This window comes from Acomys russatus, chromosome 29, assembly GCF_903995435.1.
Source record: "Acomys russatus chromosome 29, mAcoRus1.1, whole genome shotgun sequence".
Lineage (NCBI taxonomy): Eukaryota > Metazoa > Chordata > Mammalia > Rodentia > Muridae > Acomys > Acomys russatus.
In genome coordinates, this window is record NC_067165.1 from 39,246,279 (window position 1) to 39,269,965 (window position 23,687).

General features: G+C 50.9%; 1 protein-coding gene across 1 annotated transcript; it reads right to left on the bottom strand.

Moving 5' to 3' along the window:
• Window positions 1-575: 575 nt before the first annotated feature.
• Draxin (dorsal inhibitory axon guidance protein) lies at window positions 576-14,460 on the bottom strand. The gene is made up of 7 exons (XM_051171793.1): window positions 14,040-14,460; window positions 12,096-12,289; window positions 11,863-11,865; window positions 9,529-9,640; window positions 9,082-9,171; window positions 7,167-7,256; window positions 576-711 (listed from the first exon to the last, which is right to left on the bottom strand). The coding sequence occupies exons 1-7, from the start codon at window positions 14,458-14,460 to the stop codon at window positions 599-601; spliced, it is 1,023 nt and encodes a 340-aa protein (XP_051027750.1). The 3' UTR covers window positions 576-598.
• Window positions 14,461-23,687: the final 9,227 nt, after the last annotated feature.

Here is a 23,687-nt window from a genome sequence, read left to right on the forward strand (position 1 = left end):
AAGAAGACAATAAGCCTTTGTCGGGAAAGGCTGAGGACAGTCAAGTCAAACTACCTCTGCTGCCAAAACTGGAGGATCACGGATGATGTGTGACCATGCACACACAAGTCAGGCCATTCAGATGTGCTTCAGCGGTCTCTTGCTGCGGTCTCTGTGGGAACTCAGGAGAAATGCATGTGGTGCTTTGCCTGGGGCACAGTATTCCAGATCCACTCCTGTCAGGTGTTCCCCGCCCCCCACCCCCCATCTCGGTCCAATCCTCTTGATTTCCCAAAGTGAAGCTGCTGCAATGCTGGTGTTGAGCAGAAGAGGGCGCGCTCGATACGGCCATCTCAGAGAGCAGGATCTGCGAGCTGTGTGGGTCTCGCCTTCGGTGGTGGGCAGTGGACGGCAGGCGGCAGGCAGCAGGCGCGGGTGCACGCGGCTCTCAGCCAAGCCGCCCTCCAGCTTGGGAAGTGAGTGTACTGGGCCTGCACCTACAGTCTGTCACTGGTTCCCCCACTCAGCCCCAAGTTGAGCAAGTTACTAACATGGTCCTGCTTGTCCACACTTTCCTGGTTCAGACCCGGGGCATCAGTGGAGAAGCACCACTCCGGCGCTAGACATTGATAAAGGATCCCTGGTCCCCATTGGCTGTCTCAGGTTCCACGCAGCGACCCTTCCTCCGAGTGACCCTGCGGTTTCGGTGGAATTTGGCATAGCAACGCAGCCCTGAGTAGAAAGAGGCAAGGAAGTCAGACTTAAGGGTGACTGTCCCTCCCTTTTCTTCCCCTCCATCTAAGCAGCCCCTCCACACGACCACTGGGTAATCCCAACGCACAGGCTTGTAATCCCAACGCACAGGCTTGTAATCCCAACACGCAGGAGGCCGAGGTAGCAGGTTTGAGTTTAGTCTGAAGCTGGCCAGGGCTACATAGCATACTCAAAGCAAACAAACAAACACACAGACAGACACAAACAACAACAAACCCTAAATGTGGAATCTGGGATTTGTGCACATTAACCACACAATGCTATCAGGGAACTACACACAATATCATCCGTTTAGAAAAAAAATTGAGCATGGTGGCCCACCCTTTAAACCCAGCACTGGAAGGCAGAGGCAGGCAGATCACTAAGTTTAAGGCCAGCCTGGTCTAGAGTGAATTTCAAGCCACCCCAAGGCTACATAGTGAGACCCTGACTCAAAAACAAAACAAAACAAAACAACCAAACTCCTGAGCAAATGAAGACCTAGAACTTGTAGGTCAGTTGTGGAGTACTTGCCTCAAAAACACTAGGTCCAGGAATCAAGAAATAAACCTTCTCACCAGCCAGGGAGATAGCCCAGAGGGCAAAGTGGTTGCTCTGCAAACATTAGGACCCGAGTTCAGATCCCCAGGACACCTCTCAAGAGCCAGACTCGGCAACGCACCTGCAAGGGCTTGCAAAGCTTCTAAGGCAAAATGAAGAGACTCCTTAGCAAGCCGGCACACGCTGCAGCGAATAAAACACCCTGTCTCGAACAAGGTGGAAAGGGGAAACTGACGTGGTTGTCCTCCGATCTCCACACATGGGCCTGGCACACATACACCTGCACCCATATATATAGATACATTCACGTCATACACAAGTACGACACACACACACACACACACACACACACACACACACACACACACACACCACACAGTCTCTCCCAAACACCCTAGCTAACCTAAGTATGGTCCGGTTGACTAGGCTCTGTCTACTGGGGCTATCATCAACCTCAGATGTGAGTAGATGGTTTTCATTTAAGATCATAATAGGTCAGCCAGCGGTGGTGGTGCATGGCTTTAATCTCGGCCCTCGGGAGGCAGAGGCAGGCGGATCTCTGTGAATTTGAGGCTAACCTGGTCTACAAAGCCAGTCCAGGACAGCTAAGGCTACACAGAGAAACCCTGTGTCGGAAAAACCAAAAATAGGGGCTGGAGAGATGACTCATCTGTTAAGAGCACTGACTGTTCTTCCAGAGGACCCGGGTTCAATTCCTGGCACCCATGTGGCAGCTCACAGCTGTCTATAACTCCAAGATCGACACTCACAGACATAAATAAATTAAAAGAAGAAGAAGAGGCTGGGCGGTGGTGGCACACACCTTTAATCCCAGCACTCAGGAGACAGAGGCAAGTGGATCGCTGTGAGTTCGAGGCCAGCCTGGTCTACAAAAAAGGGAGTTCCCGAAAGCCAAGACTGTTGCACAGAGGAATCCTGTCTTGAAAAACCTAAAAAAAAAAAAAAAAAAAAAGAAAAGAAAAGAAAAGAAAAAGAAACAAAAAATTCATAATAGGTCACATCCTTCTGATGACAAGGAAAGAGATGTTCCTGTGGCCTAAGAAACCCCTGCTTTAGCTGGGTGTGGTGGCACACGCCTTTAATCCCAGCACTCAGGAGGCAGAGGCAGGCAGACTGCTGTGAGTTCCAGGCCAGCCTGGTCTACAAAGCGAGTCCAGGACAGCCAAGGCTACACAGAGAGACCTGTCTTGAAAAACCAAAAAAAAAAAAAAAAAAAAAAAAAAAGAAAGAAAGAAAGAAAGAAAAAAGAAACCCCTGCTTTTCAGAGTCAGAGTGACCACAGGGTAAGAAGAGGTCTCTGCTTCAAGATCCATCAGCTAGAGGGCAAAGGAGCTGCTGGGAAGTTTGTGACTGGAAGCCTAGAGTCTCTTATGCCTTTAAGACAAGGTCTCAAGTAGCCCAGGCTGGCCTCCCACTTGCTATGTAGCTGAAGATGACCTTGAACTCTTTTTTTTTTTTTTTAATTTTTATTATTTATTATGTATACAGTGCACATTAGATCACATTATAGATGGTTGTGAGCCACCATGTGGTTGCTGGGAATTGAACTCAGGACTTCTGGAAGAGCAGTCAGTGCTCTTAATCGCTGAGCCATTTCTCTAGCCCGGCCTTGAGCTCTTATCTCCACCTCCAGAGTATTGGGATTAAGAGGTGTGCACTACCAACCTTAGCTTTATGTGGTGCTGGGTGAGGACCCAAGGCATTCAGCAGCTAGGCAAACGCTCTATCATTAAGGCAGATTCCAGCCCCAAGGCTCTGCACTTTGCCACAGTAGTCAGGAGCCAGAATGTTTGGTGGCTACAGAAGCCCTTAGGTGCTTCCAGACCCCTGGCTGGCTTGCCCCAATGGCTTCCAGCCTTGGACCTTGGGTTTAATATTTCAGGAGAGTTGCTGGGCAGTGGTGGTGCATGCCTTTAATCCCAGCACTCAGAGGGCAGAAGCAGGCAATCTCTGTGAGTTTGAGGCCAGCTTGGTCTATAAAGTGAGTCCCGGGACACCTAGAGCTAAACCAGAGAAATCCTGTTCTGAAAAACCAGACACAGCATATTTCTTACAAGATGTCCTCACTCTATCGGTCTCTACCCTTTCTAAGCTTCCAGACTGTTCCCTATCCTCAACTGTCACCAGCCCTGCAATTAGAGAAAACCTTCTTGAAGTGGTGGGGGGACGACACAGGGTCTCATGCACCCTCCCAGGTGCTTAGGTTGTACCCACACCCAATTTTCACTGGCGCTAGAACCCAGGGCCTGATGTACGCTAGGCAAGCTAAACTGAACCTCATCCCCCACAGCAGAAGGATCGTTTAAATACAGAAGCTAGCTCAGCACTAATAAAATGCAAACAAGGGCAACAAAGTCAGAGTGGTTCTTCTTGAAGCTGCCCTTGACTCCCTTATAACCTTCTCCAGGGTCACTATTTGCCATGCCAGGCTGCTCCTGCCCAAGGTGCCTTACCCTTACCTTCTGCCTCCTGTCAGAGCCCCTTGGGCCATCACCCTCTTTTTCCCCTCTTCCTAAGGACTCTAACATCCCGAGAAACTACCTGTCAACCTTCCGGGCTTTCTTTACAACCCTATGACTTCCCAGGACCCTCCCCCCCTCTTCCCTTTTCCACTTTTGGGGGCGGGTGGGTGGGAGTAGGGTGTTTGGGGTGGATACAAGGCCCTCTATAGCCCAGGCTTCCCAACTGAGACTCCATATGTGCCTGAGGGTGACCTTGAACCCAGGAATCTCTTATCTCTACCTCTGGAGTGCTGAGATCCCAGGCGTGTGCCACCACGCCCGGCTCCAGAGACTGCTTATCTGCGGCTCTGTTTCTGGTCATCTCATTTCCCTGAAATGTAGCACAGGCATGGAGATGGTGCAGGCTCTTTTATTGCTGTGAAGTAGACTTGAAGTGGGGCTCAGGTTCACACAGCAGCCAGGAAGGATCCCGCCCTCAGAGTCGGAGTGCGGGTTAAATATCAGTTGGTTTGTCAATTTAGACACCTTGTTTTTAAAAGGGTGTTTATCTCTCAAAGCTGTGTGCTGAAATAAATACTGTATAAATAAAATAAAAGATCATCCTGAAGCAAGGCAAGTGTGTAGAGGTGACAGGCCAACCCAGGGCGGCCACATGCTGGTCTTTATTGAAGTTCAGTGATGGGAGCCAGGTGCCTATGATGCCGTGACTAGTGTAGTGAGAGCTTGAAGGTTCTCTGAAGACACAATTAGATTTATTTTTCTGCCTTTTCCCTTCATCTTTCTCTTTTCAAAATTTTTCTTTAAGATTTATTTTGAGCTGTGCGGTGGTGGCACATGTCTTTAATCCTAGCACTCAGGAAACAGAGGCAGGTGGATTGCTGTGAGTTCGAGGCCAGCCTGGTCTACAAAGGGAGTCCAGGACAGCCAAGGCTACACAGGGAAACTCTGTCTTGAAACAAACAAACAAACAAATACCCCAAAACCAAAAACAAACAAACAAACAGATTTATTTTTAAACCGGGTGGTGATGACACACACCTTTAATCCCAGCACAAAGAGACAAAGACAGGCGGATTTCTGTGAGTTTGTAGCCAGCCCGGTCTACCGAGCAAGTTCTAGGACACCGTGGGCTCTGTTACACAGAGAAACCCTATCTGAAAAAAACAAAAACCAAACCAAACCGAAAGGAAAAATGACAAAAAAGGAGAAAGATGTGTTTTGAGTCTGAGTTTTGTCTGCTTGTATGCATCTGTATCATGTGCGTGTCTGGTGTCTGAAGGTCAGAAGAGGGCACTGTGTCCCCTGGAACTGGAGTTATGGGAGGTTTTGAGCTGCCATATCAGTACAGGGGACAGAATCTAGGCCCTCTGTAAAAGCGGCAAGTACTCTTAACCACTCTCCAGCCCATCCTGGCTCCTTCTTTCATATGGGTGGAGCACTGAACTAAAGGCCTTACACGTGTTCTACCACTGAGCTACATCTTCAGCAATTTATGTATTTATTTAGAGACCGGGTCTTACTATGTAGACCCAGCTGGCCTCCAGCTCACAGAAATCTGCCTGCCTCTGCCTCCTGAGTGCTGGAACTAGAGTCATGTACTACCATACCTAACAAGTCCTTTTTTAAAAAATAAGTTCTGAGGCAGGTGGGCATAGTGGCACAAGCCTTTAATCCCAGCACTCAGGAGGCAGAGGCAAGTGGACCTCTATGAGTTCAAGTCTAGCCTGGTCTACAGAGTGAGTTCTAGGACAGCCAGGGTTCCATAAAGAGACTTTGTCTCAAAGAACACAACAACAACAAAAGTTCTGAGGCAGAGTTTTGTTGAGTTGCAGAGGCAGCCTTCAAATGCATGATCCTCTCTCCTTGGCCTTTCAAACAACTAGAATTACAGATCTATAGTCTCTCTCTCTCTCTCTCTCTTTCTTCTTTCTCCTCTCTCTCTCCTCCTCCCTCCTTTCTTCTTTTTTGTTTTATTTTATTTTTGTTTATTGTGTAAACAACGTGCACACATTGGCAGTACACAAGCACCACCATGTGTGGGTGAAGCCAAAAGACACCTCTTCTGTTCTCTCCTTCCACCTTTACACGGGTTCCAAGGATTGAACACAGGTCAGCTGACTTCCAAGGCAAGACCCTTTACATGCTGAGCCAATTGCTAGCCCTGGTTGGTTTTTTGTTTTTTGTTTTTCCCTAAACAAGATGTCACAGTGTGTGGGGCGTGGTGGCACACACCTTTAATCCCAGCACTCAGGAGGATCTCCATGAGTTCGAAGCCAACCTGATCTACAAAATGAGTCCAGGACAGCCAAGACTACAAGAGAAACCCTGTCTCAAAAACAAACAAACAAACAAACAAACTCAAAATCAAACAAAAGATGTCACTATGTACCCTAAACTGGCCTCAAACTTATGATGCCGCCCACATGCCTCTCAGCCTCTCAAGAGCTGGATTGCAAGGGTGGTCCAGCATAACCATTCTCTTTCATTTCTTCCTCTTTTCCATCTTCCCTCCTTTCCTCTCCTCTTTCCTCCTTGCTCCTTTCTTCCTTCCTGTGATAAAATAAAATACCCTCACCCCCCCAAAAAAAAAAAACAAAGAAAGGAGAGAAGGAAGGAGAAAGAGAGATAGAGAGAGCAACAGTGCTGTAGATCTGTAATTCCAGCTGCTTGCGAGAAGCTGAGGCAGGAGGATCACAAGTTTGAGGCCGGCCTCTGCACCTAAGCGTAGCCCAGCCTCAGAACGTTTCCAGCCCTTGGAAAGCCTCCTGTCTCTTGAACTCTGCCGAGAAGTGCCAGCCTTCTCACGTTGGATCGTAAAGATTTATTTATTATGTGTACAGTGCTCTGCCTGCATGTACACCTGCAGGCCTGAAGAGGGCGCCTGATCTCATTGTAGATGGTTGTGAGCCACCCTGTGGTTGCTGGGAATTGAACTCAGGACCTCTGGAAGAACAGTCGGTGCCCTTAACCTCTGAGCCATTTCTCCAGCCCAGGTTCAATCTTATTTAAAGAGATACGTTCCTTTCCTGTCTCTTCCTTTCTCCCCTGTCCTGATCCTTAGTGATCACACCAGCTTGCATTTCAAGAGGTGAGAAACACAAATCTGAGAACCGATGCCAGGAGTGGAGACACATCCAGATTGGAAGGCCCCAGAAAAGCTGTCCATACTGGTGCCTTCAGCTCCCAGGGGTTCTCCTACTCACTCCCTCGTCCCAGGGCCCCTCTATCCACATCTACCCTCTGTCAGGAAACCGCATGCCCCACTCACTGCAGAGCTGGCTGGACAACAAAGGCTTCATGGTTCTCGGAGCAGTGTGTGTGTGTGTGTGTGTGTGTGTGTGTGTGTGTGTGTGTGTGTGTCCGTGTGTCCCTCCCAGAGTCCATACTGACCTTCCATGCACATACAGTCATCAAAACATTTGTTGTTGAGGCCACGGTTGTGGGGCATGCAGATATGTTCCCGAAGGTCACAGCACGTCCCTGGCAACATAGCAAGCACATGTGGTCAGCCAAGCTGAGCGGCTCCTCCTTGCCGCCCTGCAGAGTCCCACTGGACAGGAGATCCATCATATGTGTGGCAGGCCATGCCCTGGTAGGGCCATCTGGTGCGCGAGGAGGCTCAGGGCCAGAACTGCTGCTGCTGGATGTAATAGATGAAGTCCCCAGAGGCAGGTGGCAGAGCCCTGAGCCTCCCCAGATGGGCCACTTGATTGATCAGGAAAGGATCAAAGGTGGTGTGGGGGTTCATCCCCCAGGAATGGGCATATAATAGCTAGGGGTGCCAGAGGTAGAGTCAGCTGAGGGCCTCAGGGAGCACGAACTCTAACATCCTCATGGACAAATGGGGAACCTGAAGCTTTGGTGGCCGCAAGACTAGCCTACGAAGGCCTGAGGCATCTTTGCCCGTTACAGAGCTAGCTCCCAAGTTCCACCCTGTAGGCCCTGACTCCAGCCTTTTCTTCACAGTGAAGAGACAGCCTGTCTGTGGGCTCGCGTCATCTGTCTTCTACAATGCCAATTGGCTACTATTTTACAGAATATCCTGCTGAGGTGGTGCCATGGAGACGGCCACTTGTGTCTCCCCCACCCCCTCCCCAAAGCACTTATTATTTAGTGGCAAGAGGGGACAGCAGTCACTGGTCTCCTACTGTGCTACTGTGGGCAGTTTCAGGGGCCACCTTGGCCCATGTCCCACCCATCCCTTCCTCAGCAGCTCCAGACAATGGCTGGCATGGTAGAAACCAGGGCCAGCACTCTGGCTAGCACGGGGCTTCCCCGGCAGGGAAGGCCTTTCTCCACAGTTCCCTTTGAAGGCAGGATGACACCAGACCCAAGTTTTCTCTGTCAACTTGTTTTCTCTCTTGCCTTTTGTAGGCATTCACCAATGCCCCTGATAAGCACCGAAGACAGGGTCTGACCTTGAACTTCTGATCCTCCTGCCTCCACCTCCTCAGCGCTGTGGTGATAGGTATTACCCCCCCCAGGCCCCGACCACAGCTTCTAAGTCCATCGTCGAGTCTACTCTGGGGAGGTCCACCTGATCCCACAGGGCCAGCAGTTCAGACTCTAGTCAAACAGCAGACCTCTTGTACTTATTCTTACTGTGATGGGTAGAGCAGTTGAACAGGCAAGAGTGTCATGGAAAACATCCCTAGAAAGTCAGGGGGTGCCATGAGAGGGGGGTGAATTAACCCCTGTGGGTGTTCAGAGGACAAAGTCAGGAGCAGATCTGACTCAGGGCAGGATGGCCTCTTGGTAAGAAGCTGAGAGGAACCAAGTTCACGCAGGCTGTGTGATCTTGGAAAGGACACTTAGCCTCTCTGGGGCTTAATTGCCTCACTTTGCCTGAAAACGAAGTCAATCAGGCTCACCCCTCTCTCTCTCTCCCCACGGTGCTCTCTCTCTCTCTCTCTCTCTCTCTCTCTCTCTCTCTCCAGAGTTTCTCTGTTTAGCCTTGGCTGTCCTGGACTCACTTTGTAGACCAGGCTGGCCTCGAACTCACAACGATCCTCCTGCCTCTGCCTCCCGAGTGCTGGGATTAAAGGCGTGCGCCACCACGCCCGGCTTTCTTCCCGCTTCTCTTTAATATCACTCTCTGGATGTATGATAGTGACTCTCAGGAACTTGGTGGCTGCTGTTAACAGCACACAGGAAGCTGGTGGCTAACCGTAGTTGCTGTGTATTGTGCATAAAGGGTCATGACCCTCAGACTCGCTCCCATGCTTGAAGCCCTGTCTCCAGTGCCTTGCTGGTGTTCCCCACAACCCTGGCGCCTTAAGGGTAGGTATTGAGGGTACCAAGGTACCTGGCAGGCAATCCTGGTGATGATCACACGCGTCCCCCTCAGCTGGTGATGTCTCATTACCGTCACTGGCAAAGTGACTCCAGTGTTTCTCTGGGGACAAGGAAATGTGTGGTCAGATTAAGGCCAAGACTTGGGTGTCACAGAGCCAGATGGCCACCGTCACAGTGTGACTTGGGCAAGACCCTCTCCACTTCACTTTCTTCCCTGAAGCAGAGCCCACAGTACACTCCCCATAGCCCGTTTCCCTGTAAGAGGCATGGGGGCCTGGCTAGTGGGCAGTAAACATGAAATACTGTTTGTTGCAGTGAGTCAGGTCCAGCTTAGACTGATGTGTTCCAGCCCACCTTTGGACACCTGTAGGTCATCCTGGACTCAGTAAATATCCTCCGCGAACAGACGCTGGGGAGAGGAGTCAGAGCACGGGGTAGGGTGGCAAGGTAGACATACCTTTCTTCTTTGCAGATGGCCACACCTCTGGCTTTAAATCTTCATAGTCTGTCCAGTCAAATAAGGCCATGTCCAGCGTGGGCATCACTTCCCCATCGGACCTGGGCTGCAGCTGCAGAAGATGAGGCAGGAGAGGGGACCTGGAGCCTTCCAAGTAAAGGGAGCGGGAACGTGGGGTCTCAAGGCCAGAGGGCAGAGGACGAGGCCACCTTGTTCACTGCTTGGATTCTGCAATCCATGCTGAAGATGTCAACATGGTGCCTAGGGAGGCTGGTCTACCTGCTCAGTGCTTCTAGACACCTTGCTATGCCTCTCTGTCCCTTCCTCTGGAGTGTTGTGGATACCACATGTGGGTCCCGATTCCACTCACAGCCCTGACCAAATGTCCTGGGGGTTACCAAGGACCAGATCCTATGGCTCGGTCCTCATGTACCCGATCACCAGGGCTTAGCAAGGCACAGACCATAACTGCCTGCTCATGGCCACAGCTTTGGCTAGACTCTCAGGATTATGAGGTGAAGAAAGAGGACGAAGAAAACCCACAGCTGTCTCTTGACCCTCAACATGCCAATGATGCCTGAAAGAGCTAAACCCTGTATGTACAATGGACGCACACTTCTTATGACTCTAATTGGCAAATGAGGCACAGTCAAGGCTGGAGAGGTGCCTCAGCAGTTCAGAGTGCATAGCGCTCTTGCACAGGATGGGAGTTCAGTTCCCAGAACACACACCAGGTGGCTCACGAATGCCTGTTATTCCAGCTCCGAGGCATCTGTTGCCTCTGGCCTCCAAGGGCACCTCCACTCGTACACACACCACCTTTCCCACACACACACACAATTAAAATAAAAGAGTCAGTTTAAACACGGCACAGCAAGAGACGGACAAGAACTCACAACCAGAGCGGCACAGCTATGGACTGCCTATATTCTTTTCCACCTCTCTCTCTCCACTTCTTCCTTCCTTCCTTCCTTCCTTCAACAGATTGTCATGTAGCTCAGGCTGGCTCCAAAGTCACTATGGAGCCAAGGACACTATCAATCTTCTGATTCTGCCGCCTCCACCTCCTGAATGCTGGGGTAACTAGCCTGTACCACCACCACCTCCGTTTTATACAGCGCTGGGAATCAAACCTAGGGCGTCATTTGTGCTAAGGAAGCATTTCACCAACAGAGCTACATAGGTGGCCGGGCGTGGTGGGGCACGCCTTTAATCCCAGCACTCGGGAGGCAGAGGCAGGCGGATCGCTGTTGAGTTCAAAGCCAGCTTGGTCTACAAAGTGAGTCCAGGATGGCCAAGGTTACACAGAGAAACCCTGTCTCGAAAAACCAAAAAAAAAAAAACAGAGCTACATAGTTTACTCTATATTTACCAAATATATAATAAATAGTATCGATCCATTTCAGTGTTGTTATGGGACTGTAGATGTGAGCCACTACATCTGGCCTTGAATGATTTTATTTTGAAAAACCAAAACCAAAAAAACTTTCTAAGTGATAAGAAAGAATGAGCTTTAATCCCAGCACTTGGGAGTCAGAGGCAGGCGGATCGCTGTGAGTTCGAGGCCAGCCTGGTCTACAAAGTGAGTCCAGAGAAACCCTGTCTCAAAAAGCAACAACAAAAAGACCTGGTGAATTCCTGTCCCCTTTATAGGAGAGAACAACCTTCTTCTAGAGTCACCAGCAGTCAGAGCTGTGTGAGCTTCCATGTTCGCTTTCCGTTTACTTTTTCAGAGTTGGGGTGCAGGCAGGTCAACCACCTGACTGACCTATGTCATTCTAGGTCATGGCTTTTTAAATCACTGTGGCTGCTTTCTGAACTCTTCCTGACTTTCAGGATCCTCCACAAGAGTCCCCCTTCTATCTGCACAGAGACCAGCATGCTGAGGTGGCACTGGCTTCCTGGCTGTTCCCAGCCAGAACCTCAAAGCCATGTCCTCGGCCACCCGAATACCCGGTAGTGTCAAAGCTTAATGGTGGCTCCCACTACCCCCTTCCGCTGTGCCTCGGTTTACCTAAGTAGAACAGGAAGTGAATAAACTAAAACTGAAGTAGCAGGGCACACCTATGAGGGATTTCTTTCTTTCTTTCTTTCTTTTGGTTTGGTTTTTGATTTTCCAAGACAGGGTTTCTCTGTGTAGCCCTGTGAGGGATTTTTCTTGATTGGTTGGTTGAGGAGGGAAGACCCTCGTTACATCTGGGCCACACCTTCTCGTGCCAGCCTACAGAAGGGACACAAAAGAAGGAAGCTTTTGTTTTTTGCCTGCTTGCTCTCACTCTTGCCCACAAGTTCATCTACTCTGCTGCTGAGGTGCTCCTTTTGTGGTGTTAGCACCTGCTTCTTCAGAATTCCAGCATAGACCAAAGACCAGCTGGGATATTCAGCCTCGGATTCTTGCCTTTCCATCGGGAGATAGCTGCTGGACCGCAGCCTGTAAGCCACTCCAATAAATCCCTTTTGATACATACATTCGTTCTATCAGCTCTGTTCCTCCAGAGAACCCTGGCAGGCAGTTATATGAGTCTCAAAAAGGCACAGACAGATTGAAAGCCACATGGGGACCCTACCTGGGGCCATGGGGAGGTGAAGGGCAGGATCCGGGACTCTTGGGTGGTAGGAATGGCAGCGTCTGCGCTGGTTAGGAACAGCATGCTGGGGGCCAGGCTGGTGGAAGACTCCTCGGTGGCGCCCTCCAGCGGCTGCTCTTCAGAGCGGTCCACCTTCTTCATTAGGGAGCTGGGGCCACGAATGGCAGCTCGCCCTGGGATGAGGCAAGCACAGGGTGACCCGCCTGCTGCTGCTCCGTGTCTACCTAAAGGGCAATGCGTCTTTTCTGCTGTAAGCTAAGGGCTGCTGGGCATCATGGGTCCTTGGTCTATCCAACAGCCTGCTATCTACCGTGCCGAGACAAGGCAGTCATAGGGTGTGGGAAGGGGCACTGAAGAGAGGATTCGCCCGAGAAGGTACATTCTAGTAGGTCAGGATCCAGGATGCCTGGGGGTAACCAGGGACATAAAACCATAGAAGGCATCCTGGAGGAGGTGAGGTTTATGAGGTTGAGGGACATTGGTTGGAGAGGAGTCTTTGAGATAGCTGGTGGGGGAGCGCGCGCGCGCGCACACACACACACACACACACACACACACACACACAGTCACACATGTACCCCCCCCACACGCTTCTTCTGTGGTGATGAGTAGCCATCAACGTATTTCTTTTTTTCTTTTCTTTTCTTCTTTTTCTTTTTGTTTGTTTGGTTGGTTGGTTTTTGGTTTTTTGAGACAGGGTTTCTCTGTGTAGCCTTGGCTGTCCTGGATTCACTTTGTAGACCAGGCTGGCCTTGAACTCACAGAGGTCCGCCTGTCTCTGCCTCCCGAGTGCTGGGATAAAGGCGTTTGCCACCACTGCTGTATTTCTTAGTGATACACTGATAACTCTGGGTTCCCAGTGAGCCACTTCATCTGACAACTGCAGGGACCCTGAGAAGTGGCTACTGCTCGTCTACAGAGGAGGAACCCAAGGCAGAGAGGTCCTTTCAGGAAGGACACACAGCTCATGCCTGGCAGAGTGTAGAGTTGAGCCTCGGTCAGTCCTGAGAGTCATCAGGGGTGCCTTTGAATAGGACACAGATTTTCAGGCGTTCCTGCGCGGTCCCTTCCCTCCTCCTCCTTCCTCTCTCTCATCCCTCCTCTCTCGTCTATCTGCCGGTCCCTCTCTCCCTCTTCCTTTGGGCCGCCATGAGGTGAGCAGTTCTGTGCTTCTTCCGCGATGCTTTGTCCCACAAGCTGTGGGCTGATTGCTCTGAATCCGCCATCCCAAATAAACCTCCCCTGCTTTGTGCGGAGTTTCCCCGGCGATTTATTCATCACCGTGGCAGACAGCTGACCACCACACGGGGTCGCTGGTGGTCAGGGTTGCAGGGTGCCGCCTAGGGAGCTGTGGATTCACTAGCAATTAGTTGCTCCGGTGCCGCCTGAACATCAGGTCCCTCTTTCTACACCAAGGTCGGGCAGCATCTTTGCCAAAGGACAAACCGAAGCTTAAGAAGGTGGCTTGCCCAAGGCCACAAACGAGTAGTGGAGTGACAACCGCTCTTAGCAGATCTGACCTCAGAGCCCAAGCTCTCAGCCTCCGACCCTGTCCCAGAGCTCATTAAAGGATGTGTTAGGAGGAGGGACCGACTCCCAGCTGTTCTGTCTGTGCGCCGCCGGCAGGGCTTAGAGCAGGGTAGATTTAGGTCAGGCGCCAGGTAGCTTCCCGACTTAAGGCGGTGATCGATTGCCTAAGGAAGCAGAGCTTCTATTGTGTGTTACTTTTTCTCCACATCTGCCGTCTCCCGCGGCTCCCCGCTCCCCCCCCCCCACCAACTACTCTGACTTCAGTAAGATGCGTCCCCTCTTTAGGGCACCCGCTTCTACCCATTTGGGGGCTCTGAATGGTCTCTCCGGGGCTTAAAAACTGACTCTCTTACTACTTCCTGCCCTTGAGCACGGCCCGAGGTCCCCAGATACCTCGGTGATGTCGCAGCCGGTCCCGGCGCCTCTTGTGTTCTCTGCCGCGTTTCTTCACTCGCTCCCACCCGGGAGACCGGGATTCCTTCTCGGGGTAGGGCAGTGGCAGCCCTAGAAGCAGCTCCTTGTCCTGAAGAAGGCCCACAGGGTGCTGTCCAAGCGTCATCTGGGAAGCCTGCCTGGTGGCAGTGACCACAGCTCCCTCCTGGGCCCCGCTTGGTACGCCTGGGCTCCTGTCCTTTTTGCCCACGCCCCGTCGACCATGAGGCACCCACTTTGCCGAACTGGGTAGGTGGGAGTGAGTTTTGGGTAGGTTCCGGGCAGAAGATCCAGATGCAAGAGTGCCTGCCACATGGAGCTCTGGAAATAGCAGGAGGAACAGGAACAGGATGGGGACCTTGGGCACAGTGCACCCTGCCATTGGCTTTCCCTAAAAGAAAAACAGCTTCATTAGGGCAGTACGCATCTCCCCCCAACAGCCCCTCCGAAGGCTCCATATAGGCGCCCCATTACAGAAACTGCTTTTCCCACGGGGGTGGGGGTGGAGAAGGCTCTGCTCCCTGGAGACATTTTTTTAAAAAACTTATTTGTTTGTTTTTTGAGACATGCTTTCTCTCTCTAGCCCTGGATGTCCTGGAGCTCACGCTGTAGACCAGGCTGGCCTTTAACTCACAGTGATCCGCCTGCCTCTGCCCCCCAAGTGCTGGGATCAAAGGCGTGCACCACCATGCTGGGCACAACTAATGAACTTTTTGTTTTGTTTCGTTTTTTTTGTTTTTCAAGACAGGGTTTCTCTGTGTAGCTCTGGCTGTCCTGGAACTCACTTTGTAAACCAGGCTGCCCTCGAACTCACAGTGATTCGCCTGCTTCTGCCTCCCTGAGTGCTAGAATTCGCCTGCTTCTGCCTCCCTGAGTGCTAGAATTAAAGGCGTGCACCACCACACTCGGCCAACTAATGAATTTTTTAATCCTTCCCCAAAAGAGAAAGAGCTGGCCATGGTGGTTCATGCCTGTCATTCTAATGCTTGAGGGATAGAGGCAGGGAGGATCAATTCAAATGTATCCTGGGCAACACGAGACTGTCGCAAAAACAAAACAAAACCTCAACAACAACAATCCAAAAACACTTTTAAATTAAATCTTTTTCGAGACAGGGAGGCCTGGCTGTCCTCCACTCATTTTGTAGACCAGGCTGGCCTCGAACTCACAGGGATCTGCCTGCCTCTGCCTCCTGAGGGATGGGATTATAGGCATGTGCCACCACTCTAGCTTGCAACAAACACTCTTAACCTAAGGAAACCATCTCTCTAGCTTTTGTGTTTCCCCTGAGACAGGATCTTGCTGTGTGGCTGGCCTGAAACTTGTTAGGTAGACCAGACCGGCTTCAAACTCACAGAGATTCACCTGCCTCTGCTTCCTGAGAACTGGGATTGAAGGATTACACCACCACACTTGGCTTGCTGTCATTTCCTTCTTCATAAAATAAAATAAATAATAACAAGTATTTACTACTACTACTTGAGATAGGATCATGGTAGATATCTCAGGCTGGCCTTGAACTCATGCTGCTCCATCTGCCTTACCTTTCTGCATGATGGTATTAATAGGTATAAATTAACCACTTGCTGTTGGAGTCATGATGTAATGGTTTCTGATGGGAGGAGGCTAAGAGAGCAGATGGAACATACCACAATGCAGAGTTCGGTTCCCCAACAAAGGATTGTCCTTGAGGGCCAAGAAAGATGGCTCAGCGGTTAAGGACACTTAGTTCCCAGCACCCACACGGTGGCTCACAACCATCTATAACTCCGGTTCTGGAGGATCCACCGCCCTCTTCTGGCCTCCACAGGTACTGCATGCACACGGTGCACATTTCACTAATGCAGGCAAAACACACATACATTAAAGTAAACAAAATAAATGAGGATCCTTAGCTTAAACCCTTCCAGACTAGTCTAGAAGCCCTTTCTCTGCCTCTGCCCTTGGCCCTGTGCCCTCTCAGGAGCTCCCTATAGCAACTCCTGCCATTTCTCCCGTTTCTCTGTGGTAGGAGAGGGTTTGCAGGATGGAAAGTCACATCCTGTAAATAAATGTCTGTGCTTTGGGTCTTTTGTGGCTGTCCGGCATGGCCTGGCTCTGTCCTTGTCCCCATAATCCACCCCCCTCCCTTTGAATCTCGTGGAGCCCAGGCAGGCCTAGAACTCATTATATAGCCAAAGGTTTGAATTCCTTTTTTTTTTTTTTTTTTTTTAATTCCCCATTCTCTGGCCTCCCTGACCCTCCCTCCCTAGTGCTAGCATGACAGGTAGCTTTGAGATCCCCAGGCGTCCTTGCACTGTCCCATGGTGCTGAGGTCTTTGGGAATGACTGTGCAGAAAGGATGATGACCATCCCACCACACCACATACACACAAGGTAGATCAAGCAGACCAGCTCCCATATCCCTCCCAGCCACAGTGGAGCCTCTTGGAGACTCAGCGCCTGAGGAGGAGGCTGTCCCCAGTTGGTCCAGAGGACTGCTTCAGAAGGCCTGAACATAGCGAGTTGATGGGAGATGTCTGCCAGACTCTGAAGATCCTCCTGCCTGTAGCATCCTTATCCACCCCAGCCTCACTGCTTTGGCCAGGCTCATACCAGGTCAGCTGGCTGATTGAATTTTTATGGCGCAGGATTCCATTAGGGTCCCCAAGGTGCTGACAACACCATTTCTTTGTGATTTGTGGCTTTATAATTGCCTAGGGCAAGGAAAAGTTGTTAGGTCTGGAAGATTCCCTGGTTCCCAGCATCCTTCACTCCAGCTGGCTCAGCTTCTGAAGCCCTCAGGCACACCCCACTCAGGCTGTCAACAAGGCCAGAGCAGGGGCTGCCTTGCCCAACCTTGGAGTCACCACTAGACAGGCTCACCTGAGGCTAAGAAAGAAATGCACCTGCACCATGCTCCCCTTCATGGCAGCAGGGTCAGGTGGGGGGGGGGGCGGGGCTTGGGCTCTCCCAGAGCCACTGGCTGAATACTAGGAGGTCTCATTGCTTTCTATTGTGTCTGCTAGCTTGGGACCAAAACCTATGGGGCCTGGAAGCCAGCTTGCTATCCCTGTGGAGTCACAGTCAGTGAGCCTCAGAGCTTCTGGACCAGCCTGGGTGCTGTCTTGGAGAATGGCTCCTCTCCTGCAGGCAAGTGAGAAAGCCCATCCTCCTGGCATCAAGGCTGGGGCATAGTTTGTTTGGCAGAGTGATTTGCCTAGCATATATGAGGCCCTGTGTTTTATTCTCAGCACTACATAGACTGGTATGCAGTGGTGCATACCTGTAATCTCAGCACTCAGGTGGAAGAGGCTGGAGGTTCAGGAATGTGATGCCATCCTTGGCTATATAGGGAGTTGGAGGAGAAAGAGAGACAGAGACAGACAAACAGACACACACACACACACACACACACACACACACACAGAGAGAGAGAGAGAGAGAGAGAGAGAGAGAGAGAGAGAGGCGAGAGAGAGAGAGAGAGTGAGGAGAGAGAGAGAGAGAGAGAGAGAGAGAGAGGAGAGAGAGAGAGAGAGAGAGAGAGAAAGAGAGAGAGAGTTTTTTTGATTTTTCGAGACAGGGTTTCTCTGTGTGGCCTTGGCTATCCTGGACTCGCTTTGTAGACTGGGCTGGCCTCAAACTCACAGCAATCCACCTACCTCTGCCTCCCGAGTGCTAGAATTAAAGGCATGAGCCATCACGCCTGGCAAGAGAGAGATCATTACTTTTAAAGAGAAATTAAACCAGGGTCCTGTGAGATGGCTGTACAGGTAAAGGTGCTTGCTGCCAAGCCTGATGACCTGAGTTCAATTCCTGTGACTTATATGTTGGAAGAAGAGAACTGGTTCCTGCAAGTTGTCCTTGGACATATATTTGAACACTATGAACTAACACTCTCTCTCTCTCTCTCTCTCTCTCTCTCTCTCTCTCTCTCTCTCTCTCTCAACACACACATACACTAAATAAACAAATGAATTTAAAAATAAAACAGGGCTGGAGAGATGGCTCGGGGTTAAAAGCATTTGTTGCTCTTGCAGAGGACCCATGTTTAGTTCCCAGGACCCACAGGGAAGCTCATAAGAACAGTTCCAGGAGCCGGGTGTGGTGGCACACACCTTTAATGCCAGCACTCGGGAATCAGAGGCAGGTGGATGGATGTGAGTTCGAGGCCAGCTTGGTCTACAAAGTGAGTCCAGGACAGCCAAGACTATACAGAGAAACCCTGTCTCAAAAAACCAAAAACAAGGCTGGGCATGGTGGCGCACGCCTTTAATCCCAGCACTTGGGAGGCAAAGGCAGGCAGATCGCTGTGAGTTCGAGACCAGCCTGGTCTACAAAGCGAGTCCAGGGCAGCCAAGGCTACACAGAGAGACCCTGTTTCAAAAAAACAAAAACAAAAACAAAAACCGAAAACAAACAAACAAACAAACAAACCCAAAACCAAAACCCAGTTCTATGGAATACAATGCCTTTTTATGATCTCCATGGCAACTGCATACACATATACGTGCTTGTAGCCAAATATATAAAATAATAAAAAATCTTAAAAACCCAAACCAAAACCATCCATATATGATAAGCTCCAGACCAAGCCACCTTCCTGCGTCCCATTTAACCAGTCTCCTCCTTCAGATTCAAAACCTGGTGTAACACAGTCCAGCCCAGCCTTGGCATTTGTCTTCTCCCTTTCGAAGCCAGTGGGGACCCTTCAGACACACTATGCAGCCTGGAACAATGTCTGCCCTCCACACCACTTTTCTTTGACAAATCTCATCCATTCTAAACCCCTCAATCAGCCCCACCTAGAAACAGTCTCCCTTGGTACTGGGTATGATGCCCCCCTCCATGCTGGTGCTCCCCCTCCATTCTAATTCCCCCCTCCATGCTGGTGGTCCTCCTCCATTCTTTTTTTTTTTTTTTAGTAATTTATTTATTTTTATCGTATGTGCATTGGTGTTTTTCCTGCATGCACGTCTGCGTGAGGGTGTCAGATCTTGGAGTTACAGACAGTTGTGAGCTGCCATGTCGGTACTGGGAATTGAACCTGGGTCCTTTGGAGGAGTAGTCAAGTGCTCTTAACCTCTGAGCCATCTCTCCAGCCCCTCCCCCTCCATTTCAATACCCCCTCCATGCTGATGCTCCCTATGCTGATGCTTCTCCCTCATGCTGGTGTTCCCCCCCCATGCTGATGCTCCTCTCCATGCTGATACTCCTCCCCCATGCTGATGTTCCCCTCCATGCTGATGCTCCTCCCCCATGCTGATGCTCCCCTCCATGCTGATGCCCCTCCCCCATGCTGATGCTCCCCTCCATGCTGATGCCCCTCCCCCATGCTGGTGCTACCCCACCCATTATGATACTTCCCCTCCATGCTTGCATCTCCCCATGGCTTCCAGATCTCATGTGCCATATTGGTTTGCAATTATCTGTTTTTATGGAAGTATCTGACTACCCTGGCAGCAGGGAGAGGGAAGAGGGTGTGCCCAAGCCACGCTCAGCACTGGTGCACACCTAGGATTCTGTATTCACAAGTACTGGTGACCAGGGTCATGGATGGAGGCAAATCTGTGGCATGTGTGTGTGTGTGTGTGTGCACGCGCGCGCGCGCGCGTGCGCATGTGAGTGCACAGGAGCTGGCAGACTTCATAGAGCCCCTCTTGAGACTCCAGGGATTTGTAAGATCTTGGCGCAGCCCTGCAGTCAGGATGCCAGCCTGGCAGAGAGCCACTCAGGAAACATGGGCCACCACAGAAGCCGTGCCAAGGATCCCCAGCGAAGACGGGCTCTGATCCATTCCTGTCACTCTGAAAGCCAGGTGGAGGCTGTGTCACAAAGCACTAAACATTTGGGCACAAAGCAAGGCAGGTTCCCCTCACCAACTCCCCCCCACCCACTTCCCCTCCCCGCCACCCTAGCCCTGTGGGTTCTGCCTGTGGCTTGTTCCCAAAGTCTGAGATGGGCTGAGAACTGTTCCTTCTCACACTGGGGATGGTCCCCAAGGATGGACCAGTCTCCACCCAGGCCCAGCAGCGAATCATCAAGACCAAACCAAATAACAGTGCCCATCAGAATAGGAGTGTGACAGTCCCGTTCAGGGGTGTTTAACTCCCTCGACTGCTGGGTGCCATTTCCAGCATTTGGGAGACCGAGGCAGGAGGATTGCGGTTCATTTGAGGCCAGCCTTGGCTAGATAGTGAGAGACTCTGTCTCAAAACAACAACAGCAAAAATAAGTGTAAGAGGAGATTAAGGCTCAATGTAACAAAGTTCCAGGTCTGGGCTCTTTAAGCACCCTGTGCACAGGGGACATGGTGCTTATCCCATGGCGCAGTGTTCAGTGCCAGGGGTCATCATCCTTGTCTGTATTTGCTGTGACGAGAATCTTCACTAGTGAGTGCAGTTAGAGCCAGAAACTGGCAAGGAAAAACAAAAACAAAAAACAAACACGAGGAAGGAGGGGGAGGGGAAGGGTTTGAATTCCGGTTCCATCTTGCCTGGCACAGTGAGAAGAGAGTTGTCTAGTTGGCTGTCTCCATCCAGGAGGCAGCAGGAGGCAGTGTCATATGCAAATGAGGCATCCATCCAGCTGAAGCAAGCTTTAATTCCTGAGACCTCTCCCTACAAACAGCCCTGCATGGGGCGGGACACAGCCTTGGTGAGGGAGGGGCTCCTGCATTACCCAGCTGGCAGACAACTGTGGAGTCTGACCACCTGGCTTCCTACAGCAGCTGCAGGGCCTGCATTCTTGCCTCGCTGCCTGGCTTGGCCCACTGGTTGCTCATGGGCTGGAGTGGGATACTGGCTGGGGAAGCATCTTGTGGGAAGGCTGCTCTGCTGGAGTCTAAGGATTGTGCGACTTGAACCAGGTCCACTCAAGAGCCCTACCTCTACCTCCTGTGATAAAACTGAACCACGGCATTTGGTGGGAATACTGGCACCAAAGCTTTTGAGTCTAACTAGGTGGGGTTTTCATTTGTTTGTTTATTGGAGAGGGGATTGAGATAGGGTCTCATTTTGGGGGGGGGGGTGCAGGGGGAGGTTTTCGACGCAGGGTCTCTCTGTGTAGCCCTGGCTGTCCTGGACTCACTTTGTAGACCAGGCTGGCCTTGAACTCACCTGCCTCTGCCTCCCAAATTGCTGGGATTAAAGGCGTGAGCCACCACGCCCGCCCGCCGGCTTGAGATAGGGTCTCATTATGTGGGCCTGGTTTCCCTGAAACTCATAGGCCAGGTTGGCCACGAACTCCCAAGTGCTGAACATAGAGGCTTGTGCCACCACACTCAAACATCTGGGTTTTAAAAAATGTAGGAGTACAGTACTGGGGATATAGTTCAGTGGTAGAGTTCTGGTCTACCTACCTCCCATGAACAAGGCAAATTTAAAATAAAAATGAATTCATTTAAAAAACAAATAAATGACAAATGTTCTCAAGTACGATCTCTTCTCTACGTGTGTGTGTGTGTGTGTGTGTGTGTGTGTGTGTGTGTGTACAGGGACTGACCATACAGCCTTTGATCTGGAACTTTTTTTTTTTTTATCTGTTTGTTTGTTTTTGTTTTCAAGACAGGCTTTCTCTGTGTAGCCCTGACTTGCTCTGTAGATCAGGCTGGTTTCAAACTCAGAGATCCGCCACCTACCTGCCTCTGCTTCTCAGGTGCAGGGATTAAAGAGTGTGCCACCAGAACCCGGCCGAGTCAGGGTTCAGTGTCTCACATAGTCCAGGCTGGTCTCTAGCTCGACATGTAGCCCAGGATAACCATGAACTATTGATCCTCTTGTCTCCAGCCCCCCACAGAAAGTTCTTGGATTGCTGGGATGCGTCGGCACAGCTGGTTTCACTGTGGTTCTAGGGCTAGAATGTAGTAGTTTGGAAGGGCCAGGAGAGCACTCTGCCCACTGAGTCATGTCCCCAGGCCCTTTACCCAGTTTAAACACAAGGGAAGCTCTCCGGGGAGGACTCTGCCATAAGCCCCAGGACTTTTGCCATAGAGGGCAGGTGCACAAAGTAAAGCCAACCTGAGTTCGTGCCTCGTGTGCTGGCCGTGTCAACTTGCCACAGGCTGCAGTCATCTGAGAGGGGGAACCCCAGTTCAGAAAAGGCCTCCATAAGATGCTGTAGGCAAGCCTACAGGACACATTTTCTTAATTATTGATTGATGCGGGAGGGCCCGGCAAATTGTGGGTGGGGTCCTGGGTTCTTTTAAGAAAGGGGGCTGAACAAGCCAGTGGGCGGTACTCCTCCCTGGCTCAGCTCCCGCCTCCAGGCCCCTCCCTGTTTGAGTCCCGGTCCCAGCTTCCTTCTATGAAGAACGATGTGACGATATGACGTGGGAGTGTGAGCCAAATAAACCCTTTCCTCCCTAAGCTGCTTTGGTCACGGCGTTTCCTCACAGCAATAGGAACGCTAACTAGGGCCCCTGACATCCACTCTTAGACTTTTTAACAGTCAAAGCGGGCAGCAGGCACCCCTCCCCCCACTGATGCGCACCTGAAGTGGAGATTTGAAAGCTGTACAAAGCGGTAGCTGCACAGGCATTGCTCAGTGAAGTCGAAGCCTACGTGCAGGGCTTAAAGCTGTGTATGCCTAAGTCAGGGTAAACCATTTCTTGGGGGAACAGAGTTACTGGTGTGTACAGGTGCTATACTGCTCATAAAATGCCGTTTTTGTTGCTTTTCTGGACGTTATTGGGATCGTGGGTTAAATTTCAAGGATTTACACTGCTCCAAAGGTTCTGGGGCCAGGCATAGTGGTGTCTTTAATGTCAGCAACTCAAGAAGCAGAGGAAAAAGGATCTCTGGGCGAGTTGGAGGGCAGCCTGGTTTATGTAGTGAGTTCCAGGCTAGACAGAGCTATAGAGTGAGACTATGTCTTAAAAAAAAAAAAAAAAAAAAAAAAGCCGGGTGTCCTTTAATCCCAGCACTCAGGAGGCAGAGGTAGTCCGATCTCTGTGAGTTCAAGGCCAGCCTGCACTACAAAGGGAGTTGAGGACAGCTAAGGCTACACAGAGAAACCCTGTCTAAAAAAAGAACCAATTCCATAAAAGAGTCTTTTGAACTCCGCAGTCACACTATGACATGTCCCCATCCCCTGGGGTTGTAGCTCAGTGGGTAGAATGCTTGCTTAACATGTACCAGGAGTGCCCAGCTTTCATTCCTAGGACATTGGTACAAATAGAGTTTTGTGGAATGGATGTCGTGGTCCCCCAGGTCCTGTCTATGAAGGGAGCCCGGAAATTCATGATCCACAGTTGAAGTGTGTTTTCCATCTGTCTATCCTGACTGCCAGCTCCCTGGAGGGAGAGGGGACAGATACATACATTTCCCTGGAATCTTATGCAGGGGTGGGGGGGGGGGAAAGACACAGCAGGTACTGGGGACACACTGGTATGGGTCCAAAGGATAACTTGTGAAGGTTAAAAGTAGAGACGCAGAACTCCAGTTCCAACAGCCTCTGTCTACTGTTCCTTCTTTCCAGGTCTCCAAGGAGTCCCGCTGTGCTCGCTGCCCATGTTTTCAGTGGTGTCTGATCTTGGCACAAGCGAGACATTTATGGACTTGGCCACTAGGATGGCACCCCCAGACCAATGTGAGGCCTTGTTAGGGCTGCTTGCTGTTCCGGTTAGGGGAG